Genomic DNA, 17,495 nt, shown 5'->3' on the forward strand with positions numbered 1-17,495 from the left:
AGGAGTCAATCCCATTTACAATTGCACCAAAAATCATAAAATACCTAAAATAAATCTAACCAAAGAGGTAAATAATCTATACTCAGAAAACTATAGAGTACTCACGAAAGAAACTGAGGAACACACAAAGAAATGGAAAAACATTCCATGCTCATGGATTGGAAGAACAAATAATGTGAAAATGTTTATGCAACCTAGAGCAATCTACACATCCAATGCAATCCCTATCAAAATATCATCAGCTTTTTTCCACAGAACTGGAACAAATAATCCTAAAAATTTTTATGGAACCAGAAAAAAACCCTGAATAGCCAAAAGAATGTTCAAAAAGAAAACCAAAACTTGTGTCATCACAATTCTAGACTTCAAGCTCCATTACAAAGCTCTAATCATCAAGACAGTATGGTATGGCACAAAAACAGACACATAGATCAAAGGAACAAAATAGACAGCCCAGAAATAGACCCTCACTCTATGGTCAATTAATCTTCAACAAAGCAGGAAAGAATATTCCATGGAAAAAAGTCTCTTCAACAAATGGTATTGGGAAAATTGGACAGCCATATGCAGAAGAATGAAACTGGATCATTTTCTTATACCATACACAAAAAATAGACTCAAAATGGATGAAAGACCTCAATGTGAGACAGGAATCCATCAAAATCTTAGAGGAGAACACAGGCAGCAGCTTTTGCACAGCAAAGGAAAGAGTCAATAAAACCAAAAGACAACTGACAGAATGAGAGAAGATATTTGCAAAAAACATATTAGATAAAGGGCTAGTATCCAAAATCTATAAAGAACTTATCAAACTCAACACCCAAAGAATAATCCAGTTAAGAAATGGGCAGAAAACATGAACAGACATTTCTCCAAAGAAGACATCCAAATGGCTAATAGACACATGAAAAAGTGCTCAACATCACTAAGCATTAGAGAAATACAAACCAAACCACAAAGAGATACCACCTTATACCAGTCCAGAATGGCTAAAATTAACAAGTCAGGAAACAACAGATGTTGGCGAGGATGTGAAGAAAGAGGAACCCTCCTACACTGTTGGTGGGAATGCAAGCTGGTGCAGCCTCTCTGGAAAACAGTACAGAGGTTCCTCAAAAAGTTGAAAATATGACCCAGCAATTGCACTACTGGGTATTTATCCCAAAGATACAAATGTAGTGACCAAAGGGGCACCTGTCCCCCAATGTTTATAGCAGCAATGTTTACAATAGCCAAACTATGGAAAGAGCCCAGATGTCCATCAACAAATGAATGGATAAAGAAGATGTGGTATATATACACAATGGAATATTATGTAGCCATCAAAAAATAAAAATAAAATCTTGGGATGCCTGGGTGCCTCAGATGGTTAGGCATCTGCCTTGGGCTCAGGTTATAATCCCAGGGTCCCGGGATCGGGTCCTGGGCTCCCTGCTCAGAGGGAGTCTGCTTCTCCCTCTCCCTCTGCCTCTTACCCTGCTGTGCTCTCTCTCTCTCAAATGAATAAATAAAATCTTTAAAATAAAATAAAATAAAATAAAATCTTGCCATTTGCAATGATGTAGATGGAACTAGAGGGTATTATACTAAGCAAAATAAGTCAATCAGAGAAAGACAATTATCATATGATCTCACTGATATGTAGAATTTAAGAAACAAGGCAGAGGATCATAGGGGAAGAGAGAAAAAAATGAAACAAGATGAAACCAGAGAAGGAGATAAAACATAAGAGACTCTTAATCATAGGAAACAAACAGGGTTGCTGGAGGGGAATGGGTATTATATAAAACTGATGAATCACAGACCTGTACACCTGAAAAAAATAATACATTGTATATTTTTTAAAAATAGTAAAAAAATTAAGAAAAATAAATTTTAAAAAATATTCTGGGGGTGCCTGGATGGCTCAGTGGGTTAAGCCTCTGCCTTCAGCCCAGGTCATGATCTCAGGGTCCTAGAATTGAGCCCCACGTCAGGCTCTCTGCTCAGCGGGGAGTCTGCTTCCCCCTTTCTGCCTGCTGCTCTGCCTACTTGTGATCTCTCTCCCTCTGTCAAATAAATAAATAAAATCGTAAAAAAAAAATTCTGATAGAGCTATGGTTCAGAAAGGAGTGTTTTGATATAAGTGTGTAGCCATGTTCTAATAGATGAGTTTTTGAGATATTTATTTTTTTAATCGCTTCTCAGCCTTTTGGCTAAGATCAAGTGTTGAGATATTTACTTATTTTTGAAGTAATACTGGTATTCCCCAGGAAGCCTTTTCCATGTTCTCTATAAAATTTATTCCTTTAGCAGACAGAAGCCATAATTTTAGAAAGAAATGTCTTTTTATTAGTAAATTTTATATTACCTTCAACATCTGCCTATCTAAATATATGTATATTTTTTTGAAGAGCAAATTTTTTACATGTGGTTATTTAATATTATTTAAATACTTTAAAGGGTTTTTTGATAACAAGGTTTTAGGATAATTAAAAAATATAAAAACTATATAGTGTAAAATGAATTTGGAATTCATATAAATACAAATTATCTATACCATGTCTTTTTGTGAATGAGATTTATCTTTAGATTTATCTTTTTCATTCTTCTTCTTCTGTTTTTCTTCTGCTTGTTTTTCAAAATAATCTTTAAGAAGATGGTTCAGCTGTGATTCATACTGGCTTGCATGTTGTAATCCATCCTCCCTTCCTTAAAAAGATACAAAACATGAGACACAGTATTTCATAGTGGTCCCCTATTCTTTTAGTTATCTCCCACAGTGGCAAATCCAGAGCTTTCCTATCTGAACCACTCTAAGCGCTAACTGAAAAGTCAGTTTCAATTCAAAATGCTTGAATTAAATATATTTTTATTTTACCTTCACAGTGTTGGATCACACGTCCCCAGAGTCGATTTTTCCGTAAACAGGCTAAATTTCCCACGATCAATAAATGCCTCCTTCCTCTGGTCAATGCAACATTCATTCTTTTTTCTGAATCAATAAATCCTACTTGTCTTGTCCTTACACAGGACAGAATAATGATCTCCTTTTCAGCTCCCTGAAAAGCATCTACTGTGGATACCTGCACAGCTTTAATATCAGGATGGTCAAAGTCCATAGCACTGAGTAAATGACAAAGCTATGGAGGAAAGAAGAAAGAGATCATTCAGGGCAGGGACTATGAAGAACTTAAGACTTGAACCTATTGACAGCAGCCATTTTTATTTAACTGGTAGTGGATAATTTTCATTTTATTTTTTACGACTCAGAAAGATTTAGTAGTTTCTAAAATGATACATAAATAACGAGAGGACAATATAAATTAGGAAACAAAATCAAAAGTGTTGATTTATCTATTGCTGGGGAATTCATCTGGATATGCTAATTCAGAGCTGATAAATAATGAAACAAATGAAAAATATTTTTTTAAAAAAGCAAAAACTAGTTAGAAGTAATTGGCTTATGCGTACATTAATATCTGGTATCTATCTTTGATTAATAAAATGAAATGATAATGAAAGAACATTTTGGAAAACAAAGATTGAATCCCATCTGTCCCAAAACACAAAGCATACACTGTATTTTCTTCCCTCTAATTTGTTTATTTGCATTTTTGCCCCAACAGCTGTAAACTGAATTTAATTAAGCCTTGTTAGGTTTACATTTAATTATACAGAAAAAAATCCAGACCAGATAAAAATCAGAATTTTTTTAATATGTTAACTACAGTCCCCAAAATTTTTTTAAGCACCAAAACAAACCACTACAAATGTAATATCAAATATTATAACATAAAATTATAATATTTAAGTATCATAATATGTAATACAAACCTTGTACATCTGGGATTTGTATAATGTTATCACCCCAATCATAGAGCCCGCTATTCCACTTGCAATCAGTGATTGAATCAGTTTGAGTGTAAAAGCAGCTTCTGCCACATTATGAAAGCTGTTATCTCTTTCAATCTGGAATAAGAAACAGATCCTAAATTATATTTCCCAGAAAGCCTATGGAAAGACCAAGAAAACCATATAAACAACAACAATAAAATTAAACCAGGAAACTAAACCATGTTGACTCTCATTAACATTAATGCCATTTACCTGTTCCAGTCCTTTAACGTTATAGAAACACAGGGTTGGGAGCCATTCCAATAAAGGGCTCCTCTCTGTTTCTGAAATGCCATTCATGAGATTTCCCTCATAAAACAGATCATTAGAGATAGCACTGATCACAGGGTGACAACGGTATTGGGTTCTCAACAGAACTGGCTTATGCCCCTAAGAAATTTAAATGCAGAAAAGTAGAAAATTGAAGCATTTTTTTTTCCTTAAGGAAAAAAGTAATATTTTAAAATTTAAAAGTATCACCATGTTGTGCTCTTAGCAAGTGAATTACAACCATGATTAAACAGACTATAAATACAATTTTCTTAATTACTAAAGATATTTTCACAGTAAACTATTATTATACCACAAAATTATAAAATATAAAACACGTCAAATCTTCAAATTATTACCTAATAAGTTGGGCACCTAACATTATGCTTTTATAATCTATGCAGAGTAGGGTGGACACTAAATTAAAACAGAATCTTCAAAAAAAATTAGAAAGTGTTATTGGTAACTCATTTATGAATTTTCCTCCTTGGGTACAAGCCATCTCTCATTTTGAATCTTCAAATAAGTTTTCAATTTTGTTAATGTATCATAAAATACACATTCCATCTACTTTAGGGGTCTCTGGAGCATATTCTTTCTTTGCAAAATGTTCTGTAGCACTGTTTGAACATTTTAAATAATACAAGGTACTCTAGTAATAAAAACACATAGCAAAAGGCAGGGTTAATGGTCACATAGACAAGGTATTTTTTTTTAAGTTTTTATTTATTTATTCATGAGAGACAGAGAGAGAGTGAGAAAGAGAGAGGGAGGCAGAGGCAGAGGGAGAAGCGGACTTGGGAACCTGATGCAGGGCTTGATCTCAGGACCCTGGGATCATGACCTGAGTGGAAGGCAAATCCTTAACTGACTGAGCCATGCAGGCACCCAACAAGGTATGTTTTATGGAAGAAAAATACTAAGTAAAAATCCAATCCTCAGTACTATTTAGGGCCTAAACTTGTGGATGAGTCTGAATCAGTGGGCACGTGGGTGTGGCATGATACTCTTAATCTCGGGGTTGTGATTTCAAGCCTGAGGGTGGTCATGAAGCCTACTTAAAAAAAAAAAAAATGCTCAAAGGACCATGCTTTAGAACTAGAAACAATGTTAGAGAAATGACTAAATTATGGTATATCCACATTACCTATTTGGTGGTTAAACATATTTATGACAACAGTGATGATTACAAAGCTAGTTAGTAACACAGGGAAATGATTTATTATAATGCAAAGTTTAAAAAAGTTAGGATAAAAACTATATAGTATGGTCTCAACTATATAAGAAAATACTTTTTTCCAGCTTTATTGTGATATAACTGACATATAACATTGTGTAAGTTGAAGGTGTACCAGGAGTTGACTTGATACACATATATTACAAACTGATTACCATCACAGTATTAGCTAACAGCTCCATCACAGCACATAGATACCATTTCTTTTTTTATGGTGAGAATATTTAACATATATTATCTTGGCAATTTTCAAGTATGTAATATAGTATTATTAACAATAATCAACATGCTGTTAATTAGATCCCTAGAACTTATTCATACCCTATAACTAGAAATTTGTACCCTTTGACCAAAATGACCCTTTTCCTACCTCTCTACCTTCCAGTTCCTGGTAACCATCATTCTACTCTGTTTGTACAAGGTCAGCTTTTTTAGATTCTTCATATAAGTGATATATACTACTGGTCTCTCTCAGATTTATTTCACTTAGCATAATGTTCTCAAGGTACATCCATATTGTTACAAATGGCAGGATTTCCTTTTTTATGGCTGCATGATATTCCAATGTGTGTTTGCACATATCAAATATATGTATTTTTATAGTTCATATATATATACATTTATCTGATATAAGCATATACCCCGAAGATAAAGGCCGGAAGGAACACTACTAAAATATTATAGAGGATTTTCTCTTGGGGGCAGTGAGGTTATTATAGTTTTTTTTTTTTTTTTTACCTTTTAGTTTTCTGTAATTTCTACACTTTCTATCATGATTAGTAGATATTATTTTTATTTCTTTTAATTAATTCTGAAGTAGTTCAAATACACAGAAAAGCAAAGAAATATAATACTCATGTATGTACTACACAGATGTGACATTAGTATTTAGTCCTTATTGCTTCAGATCTCTCTTTTGTTAAGACATAAAATGTGACATATATAGCTAAAGCCCCCACCTCATTTCCTCTACCACCTTCTCCAGAAATAGCTTCAAACTAACATTATGCATATATTAATATCTGGTATCTATCTTTTTTCTGAATCAATATCTTATGGCATTCCCATGGAAGTTCTATATGTTTACTACATAGGCATATACCTATGATTAATACATATTATTTGTTATGCTTTTGAAATTCACAAAAATTGTGTTTTACACAATGTAACACTTTGCACCTTGCTTCTCTCAATATCCACTAGTTTATGAGCACTATCTATACGGATCAAGTTAATTCACCTTAACTGTTTTATATATTCCATTTTATAAATTCTATTCCATTTTATTCTGTAAATAAATCACTTTTAAGTCCTTTATTTACCCTTTTAAAATCCCCTCTAAAAATCTACTTCATATTTTAAAAGTCATCAACAACAAATAAGTGAAAGAGCAAAGAGAATAACAGCATGCATACTATGCTAGCATTTGTTAAAAGAGAGGGAAAATACTTTATGTATTTGCTTACACTGACATAAATTAACACTAGAAGGGTACAAGCAAAGGTGACAGCTGCTTTGGGGAAGAGAAACTGAGTGGTTGGGGGCCAGGGGTAGAAGTCTTCACTGTACTTTCTGGTTCCTCTTAAATTCAAATCCCAAATCACGTGACGATGTTACCTATTCAAAAATGTTTTAAGAATCTAAATAATTTTTTAATTAAGATTATTAAGAAGCCACTGGAAAGGTCTGATTCAAAAGAATCTGGACACTGACATTATGGAAGCGGTAGAAAGTTATGCAATTCAATTCAGTTACAATTAAAAGCTCAATACCATTGAAAGCTTGAGTCTTCACAAATTAAGTACAACTCAACTCAAAACTTAAATCAACTTGAAACTCAGTGTATGGGGAAACTTCTGAAGAAAGTAGAATAAAACTGCCTTGCAGAATCCATTCTCTAATATCTAAAGGGACAACAAAACACTAAAATAACAAAATACTAAAAACAACAGCAAAGAAAAAATACAGTAGCCAGGCAACAAACGTTTATAGCCAACCCAATATCATAAACTTTAAAAAGTACCTGTCACCAAGAAAGAAACAAAATTTAGGTGGAAGGGAGAAATGCAATACAGATCTTCCTTGACTTATGATGGGGTAACATCCTGATAAACCCATCATAAGTTGAAAATATCATAAGATGCGTTTAATACATCTACCCTGTGCAACATCATAGCTTAGCCTAGCCTACCTTAAACATGCTCAGAATACTTACATAAGCATACAGTTGGGCTAAATCATCTATCAGAAAGCCTGATTTATAACGAAGTGTCAAATATTTCTTGTAATTTAATACTGTACTGAAAGTGAAAAACAGAATGGTTGTATGGGTGCAGAACGGTTGTTACATGTACCAGTTGTTTATTTTCATGATCATGATTGGGAGCTGCAGCCCAGCATCATGAGAAAGGATCTTAACACATATTGTTAGCCTGGGAAAAGATCAAAATTCAAGATTCAAAGTACAATTTCTACTAAATTTATCACTTTCCCACCATCAAAAAGTTGAAATTGTTAGGTCAAAACATTGTAAGTCAGGAACCATCTGTGTAGTGAGATTCCTAACTCCTCTAAAAGTCATAAAATAGAAGTGGCTTCTAAGAATAATAATGAAACAGAGGAAGTGAAATGGGCAGTTTTTAGTGGAAGTGAAGGCTCTGAGGACTAAACATCAAACTGAGAGGAGACGTGAAATCCAAGAATAGTCCTCATCTGGGAAAGGGACAATAACTCCAACCATGTGGGGTGAATACTGGGACAGGATATTTAACAAAACCTTAGAATTGAGAGAGCACATGTAAGCTAAAAAAGACATTACACGTTCTTATTTAGTTCTATTCCAGTCCCACTCCTACCCCACTTCCCTACTATCATATTTTCAGGATACTACAAAAATAGAGAATACAAATCTGAGAGAGCTACTCAAAGATGAACATCAAGAAATCAAGTAGGAATGGCAACTATGCAAACATATGACAGCTTCTCCCCCAAAATTAACAAAATAAAGGAAGACAATGCAAACAATATGTATAGAACCCAGCCTAGACAAAATACAAGCAAGAAACAGAAGAAAATTTTCCTTACGTATAAAAGCTTTAGAATATAATCAGAATATAATTGAGTGAAACAAAATCTCAAAGGTGAGATGATGAAAAGATAATAAGATTAAAAGGGAAATTTCAATCCTAAAGAAACAAACTAATTTTCTAAATGGTAACATTAAAGAACGGGTTCCCTCTCTTGCTGGGTCTCTGTCAAATAAATAAATAAAATCTGAAAAAAAAAAAAAAGAAATTAAGGTAACATAAATGGAAGACAGATAAAGACACTCAATATCAGAATAACTGGGGAACCTCTGTTTTAGACCGAATGTGTTCCCCACCCCAATTCCTATGTTGCAGCCCTGAACCCCAAAGTGATGGTATTTGGAGGTGGGGCCTTTGGAAGGTAATTAGGTTTAGATGAGGCATGAGGATGAGGTCCTCATGATAAGATTAGTCTCCTTATAAGAGGAAGAGGCCAGAGTTTTCTTTCTTTCCACCATGTGAGGATACAGCCAAGAACAGAGTTCTTACCAGGAACCAAATCTGAAGGTACCTTGACCTTGGCCTTCCCAAACTCCGGAATTGTGAGAAATAAATCTGTTGGTTAAGCCACCCAGTATATGGTATTTTGTTATAGCAGGCTGCACAGACAAGCTACTGATAGAGAATTCAACAGGTGGAACAAAAACCTTTCCTGAGACAAAGAACGAAAAGAATTTCCACTTTGAGATAACTTATATTACAGAATGATTACTTACAGAAAGCTCCACACTGAGATATACTATAGTAAGTTTATCAACTTTAAGGTTATAAAAATAGTTCTTGCATCCAGGTAGAAAATGTAAATCATTACAAGGGGAAAATAATCAGGCTGGCCCTAAAATTCACAGTAATAGCAACAATTCAATAAGCCAAGGTGCCATTTACATTTAAAGGAAATAGTCATTTAAAATAAAAGGAACTCAGGAAAGTAGGCATCTATGAGCCATTCTGGAAAAAAAAAAATGATGATGAAGTCCAAGGCACCCAGACGAATGAAAAAGTACTGAATTTTTAAAATATAGAACTGATTCTAAATAACTGTACAAATTATGATTGTAAAACAAAAAGAATAATGATATAATAACTAACAAAGATAGGAACATGGGAAGGGATAAGAAAACGGGGGTAAAGCATGAGAGCACTAGTATTTCTACCATTTAGAGCAAAGAAATTAATCCATCTGTCTAAAATCTGTTAGAGGATCTTTTAGAAAAACTATCTCTGGGACGCCTGGGTGGCTCAGTTGGTTAAGCGGCTGCCTTCGGCTCAGGTCATGATCCCAGCGTCCTGGGATCGAGTCCCACATTGGGCTCCTTGCTCGGCGGGGAGCCTGCTTCTCCGTCTGCCTCTGCCTACCACTCTCTGCCTGTGCTCGCTCGCTCTAACAAATAAATAAATTTTTTAAAAAATTTAAAAAAAAAAACTATCTCTTATGGGTAAAGAAATATTTATTTGAGATTTAATTATTTCTAGTTTCACTTCAGTTTTTCTCCTCTGCTAAGAAAGTATAGATTATTGGAAGTTCAAACAGCAGAATAACCCCCTAAATGCAATTTAAACTAGCAAGAATAGGGGTGCCTGGGAGGCTCAGTTGTTTGTGTCTTCCTCCAGCTCAGGTCATGATCCTGGGGTTCTGGGATAGCGTCCCACATCAGGCTCCCTGCTAAGCAGGGGGTCTGCTTCTCCCTTTTCCCCTGACCCTCCCCCAGCTTGTGCACGCTCTCTCTCTCTCTCTCTCACTCTCTCAAATAAATAAAATCTTTGAAAAAGAATAAACTAGCAACAATGAAAAATAAATTAATAATAAACTAGCAACAATGATAACATTTTTCTTTTGACAACAGATTTTCTAACTCTTTTGGGTAATATTTTAATCTTCTCCTTTTAAAATAGCTTGATTCAGATTATTGCATCAAAACAACAGTAATAATAAACAGGTACGCAAATTATAGTATATACATACAATGAAATATTATTCAGCCATAAAAAAGTAATTAAATCATATGCACCAATCAAATAGAATGGAGGATTTAGAAATAAACCCACACAGGGTTAAGTCTCTGCCTTCGGCTCAGGTCATGATCTCAGGGTCCTGGGATCGAGCCCTACATCGGGCTCTCTGCTCAGCAGGGAGCCTGCTTCCTGCTCTCTCTCTGCCTGCCTCTCTGCCTACTTGTGATCTCTCTGTGTTAAATAAATAAAATATTAAAAAAAAAAAAAGAAAGAAAGAAAGAAACCCACAGAAAGTCAACTAATTTTTAACAAGGGTGCCAAAACCATTCAATGGGGAAAGGACAGTTTTTTCAACAAATGGTGCTGAGAAAACAGGATATCTGCAAGAAAAAGAAAAAAGTTGATCTGTACCTTATATACCACATACAAAAATTAACTCAAAATGGATCAAAGAATTACATGTAAGAGCCAAAACTGTAACATTCTTAGAAGAAAACATTGGGGGAAGTCAGTATGACACTGAACTGGGCAACAATTTCATGGCTATGGCACCAAAATCATAAGTGACACAAGGAAAAAATAGATAAATTGGACTTCATCAAAATTACGAACTTTTGTGCATCTAAGGATACTGTCAAGGGGCACTTGGATGGCTCAGTTGGTTAAGCATCCACCTCTTGATTTTGGGTCAGGTTATGATCATGGTCATGAGATTGCACCCCATGTCAAACTCCACACTGACCTGGAGCCTACTTAAGATTCTCTATCCCTTTGCCTACCCCCCACTTGATTTGCTCATGCAAGTTCTCTCTCTCAAAAAAAATAAATAAATAAATAAAATATTGTCAAGAAAACAAAGACTACCTAAGAATGGAAGAAAGTATTTGCAAATAAGGGTTTAATATCCAGAAAATATAAAGAACATATACAACTCAACATGAAAAAAACAAACATCCCAATTCAAAATTGGGCAAAATATTTCAATAAACATTTTTCCAAAGATAAGCACATGCAAAAATGCTTATTGTCCTTATTCATTAGGGAAACCACAATGAGAGACCTTCTTCACACCTATTAGGAGAGCTATTATTTAAAAAGCCCCAAAAATATAAAACAAAAAAACAAATATTGGTGAAGATGTGGAGAAACTGGAACATTTTATTAAGAAATTCCTGTTGGGAATGTAAATGGTGTAGCTGATATGGAAAACAGTTTGGCAGTTCCTCAAAAAGTTAAACACAAAATTATCAAGGATATGGAGAATGGAGAACCTTCTTACACTGGGAATGCAAACCAATGCACCCTGAAAAACCGTATGGACATTCCTCAAAAAGTTAAAAATAGAACTACTATGTGATCCAGGGTATTTGCACTTCAGTACAATACAAAATACAAATATAATACAAATAAAATACAAATACAAAATACAAAAATACAAAACACTAATTCAAAGGCATACATGCACCCTGATGTTTACAGCAGCATTATCTACAATAACCAAACTATGGAAATAGCACAAGTGTCGACTGACTGATGAATGGAAAAAGAAAATGTGATATAGATATATATAGATATATATAGGTATATAGAGATACACACACACACACACACACAATGGAATATTATTACTCAGCCACACACACACACACAAAAAGGATGGAATCTTCCCATTTACAATGACATGGATGGAGCTAGAGAGTATAATGCTAAGCAAAATAAGTCAGAGAAAGACAAATACCATTTGATTTCACTCATATGTGGAATTTAAGTAACAAAACAAGCAAAGTGGAAAGAGAGAGAGGCAAAACAAGAAACAGACTCAACTACAGAGAACAAACTGATGGCTATTAGAGGGGAGGTGGGTAGTGGGATGTGTTAAATAGGTGGTGGGGAGTAAGGAGTGCACTTGTGAGAAGTACTTGGTATTGTATGGAAGTTGGGAATTACTATAGAGTACATGTGTATTTTAACTAACTGGAATTTGAATAAAAACTTAAAAATAAAAAAGAGAATAGATTTTAAAAAACCATAAAATTATTGTATGACCCAGTAGTAGCACTTCTGGGTACATAATCAAAAGAACTGAAAGCAAAGACTTGAACAGGTATTTATATACCAATGTTCATAGCACCATTATTCACAGTAGCTGAGAGATAGAAACAACCCACGTATCCATCCATAGATGAGTGAATAAATAAAATGTGGTATTACACACAATGGAATGTTATTTGGCCTTAACAACGAATGAAATTCTGACACATACTACAACATGGATGAACCTTGAATGTATTATGCTAAGTAAATAAGCCAAACACAAAAGGACAAATATTGTATGATTCTACTTATATAAAGCACCCAGAGTAGGCAAATTCATAGAGAAAGAAAGTAGAATAGAGGTTATCAGCTCAGGAAAGAAGCATATTAAATAATGGGTACAAAGTTTCTGTTGGGATAATGAAAAAGCTCTGGAAATGAGCAGGGTGATGGCTGCACTACGTTATGAATGCACTTTTTAAAAAATGTAATATAGTACGGACATATGCTACAGTGTGGATGAACCTCAAAAACACTGTGCTAAGTGACAGAAGCCAGGCACAAAAGGTCACATATTGTATAGATTCCAAGTTGTATGATATGAAAGTTGTAAGACTATATGATATAAAATCCCCTGAAGAGATAAATCTATGTAGACTAAAAACGGACTGGTGGTTGCCAGGGCTGGAAGAAGGAGGAAATGGACAGTAACTGTTCAAGGAGTATGGGGTTTTATCTTGGGGTGATAAAAATATGTTGAAACTAGAGAGAGGTCATTACACAGTATTGTGAATGTACTAAATGTCACTGACTTATTTAGTTTAAAATGGTTAAAAATATATTAATAATCAATTTCAAAAACTTTTAAATGTGAAGCAGCACTCTACAACAGCTCTACAATAGTGGACAGGGATAATAGAGACATTATAGAGTTTTTAAATTTTAGAGCAAAAGCAATATATTTACTACCCACTACTAAAGTACATGGGGAAAAGATTAATTTTATAAAAGGGCACTTAAATTACAGGGTTCTACTTATCTTTAAGGAGTACTTTCTAAACAATTACAGTTAAAATTATTTTAGGGCATGGGGGTAGTTCTAATATTTTCATTATCTATCAATCTATACAGTGTATAACCAATAAATGATAATTTTATATGAATTCAGCAGTAGTACCATTAAGCAAAGCCGATCAAAAAGAGTTTGTTCCAATCCATTTTCATGAGCTGCATCAGAACCCTGAATAGTAGGAGGAAGTTGTTTGGGATCTCCAACAAGAATCAGCTTTTCACATTCAAATCTAAAAACAGAATTCCAAAAGTTAATCTAAGCAACAACAAAAAAGGATGCATTGATATCACTTATTGCACTATTTTTTTTTAAAGATTAATTCATCTGAGAGAGAAAGAAAGGGCAGGGGTGGGGGAGCAGAGACAGAGGGAGAGAGTGGGAGAAACTTAAGCAGACTCCTCATTGAGCGCAGAGCCCAATGAGGCTCAACGGGGCTCGATCTCATGACCCTGAGATAATGACCTTAGGCCCAAACCAAGAGTCAGAGGCTTAACCAACTGTGCCGCCCACATGCCCCTTATTGCACTATTTTCTAACATGTATTTCAAAGAACTGGAATATCACAAAGAGTTCTAGGAACTGGGGTATCTAATTTGCTCAGTCAGTAGAATATGTGACTCTTGATCTTAAGGTTTTGAGTTCAAGCCCCACACTGAGTACAGAGATTACTTGAAAATAAAAAAATCTTAAAAAAAAAAAAAGTTCTGGTAACCAACAAGGCTTGATAATGCTAATAAATGTATTAAAAGGATTGAAGTTATTCAGTTAAAAATCCTTTACAACTTTTTTCCACATAAAACTCCCTAAATGGGGCACCTGGGTGGCTCAGTGGGTTAAAGCCTCTGCCTTCGGCTCAGGTCATGATCCCAGGGTTCTCGGATTGAGCCCTGCATCAGGCTCTCTGCTCAGCGGGAAGCCGGCTTCCTCCTCTCTCTCTCTGCCTGCCTCTCTGCCTACTTGTGATCTCTGTCTGACGAATAAATAAATAAATAAATCTTTTAAAAAAAAAAAAAACTTGCTAAATGTCTGCCTGCCTCTGCATGGAATTAGCATTTTGCAGAACACATTTTGAGAAACAATGACTTTTAAATTCTGTAAACTCAGAGGCTTTCTTAAAAGTCATTTGGCTTAAACTCTTGTTTTAGAGATGAAGTAAATTAGGCTCCTGGGGCTAAATGTCTTTCTAAATAGAGGTAGGATATCATGGGAAAATGTCTGGTTTTTGTAGAAAAGTCTATATCCAAATCTCAGCTCTATTATATTCTATGGACACAAGTTATTCAACTTCTCCAAGCTTCAGTATTTTCACTGGTAATCGGATGTGTTAATACCTTGCAAAACTGTTGTAAGGACTTAGTGAAGTATATAACGTGTTTAGGTGTTTAGTATACAGTAGGTGCTCCAAAGTATTACTCCTCTGTCCTCCATGCAACGCCTTACTGTTCCCCCATTCCTGGCTCCTGAGTAAGGTGACCAACTCATCCTGGTTTACCCAGGACTGTCCCAGTTTAAACTAAAATTCCTAGGATGAAGGACCTCCCAAGTCCCAGGGAAAACATACTAATTGGTACCCTGTTCCCTCATTAACCAGGGTTAGAGCAAGGACTAGAACTCAGGTCTACTGGGTCCAAGTTTAGCACTTTCTCCATCACCTTTAGGATCCCTCAATTAGAAATGTTTTAAAAGCATAATGTTTAAATTAGCTGATACAGCTTAGAAGATGTCATAGTCTTCTAAATTTTAGTACACAAATATTTAACTTATTTTTCTTTATATACTTTATATCCTTTCATAATATAATTTTCAGAACCTAAACACTGGAATTTTAACAAAGTAAGTAACTGAAGAACATTCTTCAATAGCTTAGGTTCTCAAAGTAGGACCAAAGTGGAACCTTTAATCTAGCTGCGAAATCTGCAAAGTCCTAGTAGAATCCTAGCACAAGAGCTATCAAGGCTTTAAAAATTATGTAATCTGGGGTGCCTGGGTGGCTCAGTTGGAAAAGTGTCTCACTCTTGATCTCGGCTCAGGTCCTCATCCTGGGGTCCCGAGATCAAGCCGTGTCAGGCTCTGTGCTTAACGGAGAATCTGCTCTCTTCATCTCTTTCTCCTACCCCCACTTATGTTCTCTCTTTCTCTTTTTTTTAAGATTGATTTTATTTATTTGTTTGTTTGACAGAGAGAGACACAGTGAGAGCAGGAACACAAGTAGGGTGAGTGGGAGAGGGAGAAGCAGGCTTCCTGCCGAGCAGGGAGCCCCATGCAGGGCTCCATCCCAAGACCCTGGGATCATGACCTGAGCCGAAGGCATACGCTTAACGACTGAGCCACCCAGGCATCCCCCGCTCTCTCAAATAAATAAATCTTCAAAAAAAAATTATGTGATCTATCACCAGAGAAATACAAATCAAAACTATAATGAGATACCACCTCATACCTGTTAGAATGGTTAAAATCAACCTAAGAAACAGTGGGACTGGTGAGAATGTGGAGAAAGAAGAACCCTCTTGCACTGTGGGTGAGAATGCAAACTAGTACAGCCACTATGGAAAACTGTGGAGGTTCCTCAAAAAATTAAAAACAGAACTACCCTATGATCTAGCAATTGCACTACTGGGTATTTACTCAAAGAATACAAAAACACTAATTCAAAGGGATAATGCACCCTTATGTTTATAGCAGCATTATTTATAATAGCCAAGATATGGAAGCTGCCCAAATGTCCATCAACTGATGAATGGATAAATAAGTGGTATCTACATATACAACAGAATATCATTCAGCCATAAAAAAAAGAATGCAATCTTGCCATTTGCAACGATATAGATGGGCTAGAGAGTACATGCTAAGAAAAGTAAGTCAATCAGAGAAAGACGAATACCATATGATTTCATTCATATGTGGAATTTAAGAAATAAAACAAAGGGAAAAAATATGAAAGAGACAAATCAAGAAACAGACTTTTCATTATAGAGCACAAACCAATAGTTACCAGAGGGGAGGCTGGCTGCGTGGGGGTTGGGGGGGCGGGCTAAACAGGTGATGGGGATTAAGGAGACACTTGCGATGAGCACAGGGTGTTGTACGGAAGTGCTGAATCACTATATTGTACACCTGAAACTAATATTACACTGTATGTTAACTAACTGGAGTAAAGTTAAAACTTCAAAAAAAGAATTATGTGATCCAAATGTCTCAACTGTGATCTAACAAAATCTTGACACATTAACTAAATCCCCCCCAAATTATCTTCTGCATTCTTTTAAATGAGTTTAGTACCTAAATTACTAAGAATTTTCACACAGGTTTGGTAAGAGTTTGAAGTGAGAAATTATTTGAAATAATTGTGATATCTGTGTTTTTCAGAAAAGAAATGTTTAGGTTACCTTGCAATAGGAAGGAGAGAGGCCGGTTCAGTTATTTGACTACACTCATCCAGCACAACTACAGGAAATTTAAGATCATTCATGCATGGGAATGGGCAGGCTGCACAGGTAACTCCAACTACTCGTACCTTTATTACAACAAGAATATTATTAATTAACAACTTTTTGAGAAAATAAGATAATGTATTTACCAAAGAACTTGTAAAGCTAAAATCAGAAATGAGCTGTCCTAATTTAATTACTGGCAATCAAGAATCACAAGTCACTTTACCTCCACATTTTTATTATTCCCACATAGGAAATGGAAATCACAGAACAAAGGCTACTTAAGCCACAAGTCCCTTAATAAGAACAAATAAAAGGCACACTTTGATATTCACAAGGAAGGTATTATATTATCAAGGATTTAAAAAATATTAAGGAAAACATACATATTTCATCCTCCTAGATGAAGCTGGATAAACACAACATCCATTATTATTATCAACACAGGCCAAAGTTCTCCACAAAGAGCACAGAACACGCTAATGAACTATACCTTGCTTAACCTTCAAGCATGCTAGGATTTTGACTTATTTTAA

General features: G+C 35.1%; 1 protein-coding gene across 1 annotated transcript in view; it reads right to left on the bottom strand.

Moving 5' to 3' along the window:
- Positions 1 to 2,312: 2,312 nt before the first annotated feature.
- ZGRF1 (zinc finger GRF-type containing 1) overlaps positions 2,313 to 17,495 on the bottom strand; it is a 78,650-nt gene continuing 63,467 nt past the window's right edge. Inside the window, exons 24-29 of the mRNA XM_080830616.1 lie at positions 16,915 to 17,042; positions 13,634 to 13,757; positions 4,090 to 4,266; positions 3,817 to 3,951; positions 2,861 to 3,122; positions 2,313 to 2,691 (exon numbers count right to left, since the gene is read on the bottom strand). Of these exons, the coding sequence (XP_080686742.1) occupies positions 2,534 to 2,691; positions 2,861 to 3,122; positions 3,817 to 3,951; positions 4,090 to 4,266; positions 13,634 to 13,757; positions 16,915 to 17,042 (984 nt within the window). The 3' untranslated portion in view covers positions 2,313 to 2,533. The remainder of the gene's footprint in view (positions 2,692 to 2,860; positions 3,123 to 3,816; positions 3,952 to 4,089; positions 4,267 to 13,633; positions 13,758 to 16,914; positions 17,043 to 17,495) is intronic.

The sequence above is a fragment of the Martes martes genome (assembly GCF_963455335.1).
Source record: "Martes martes genome assembly, chromosome: 2".
Classification (NCBI taxonomy): domain Eukaryota; kingdom Metazoa; phylum Chordata; class Mammalia; order Carnivora; family Mustelidae; genus Martes; species Martes martes.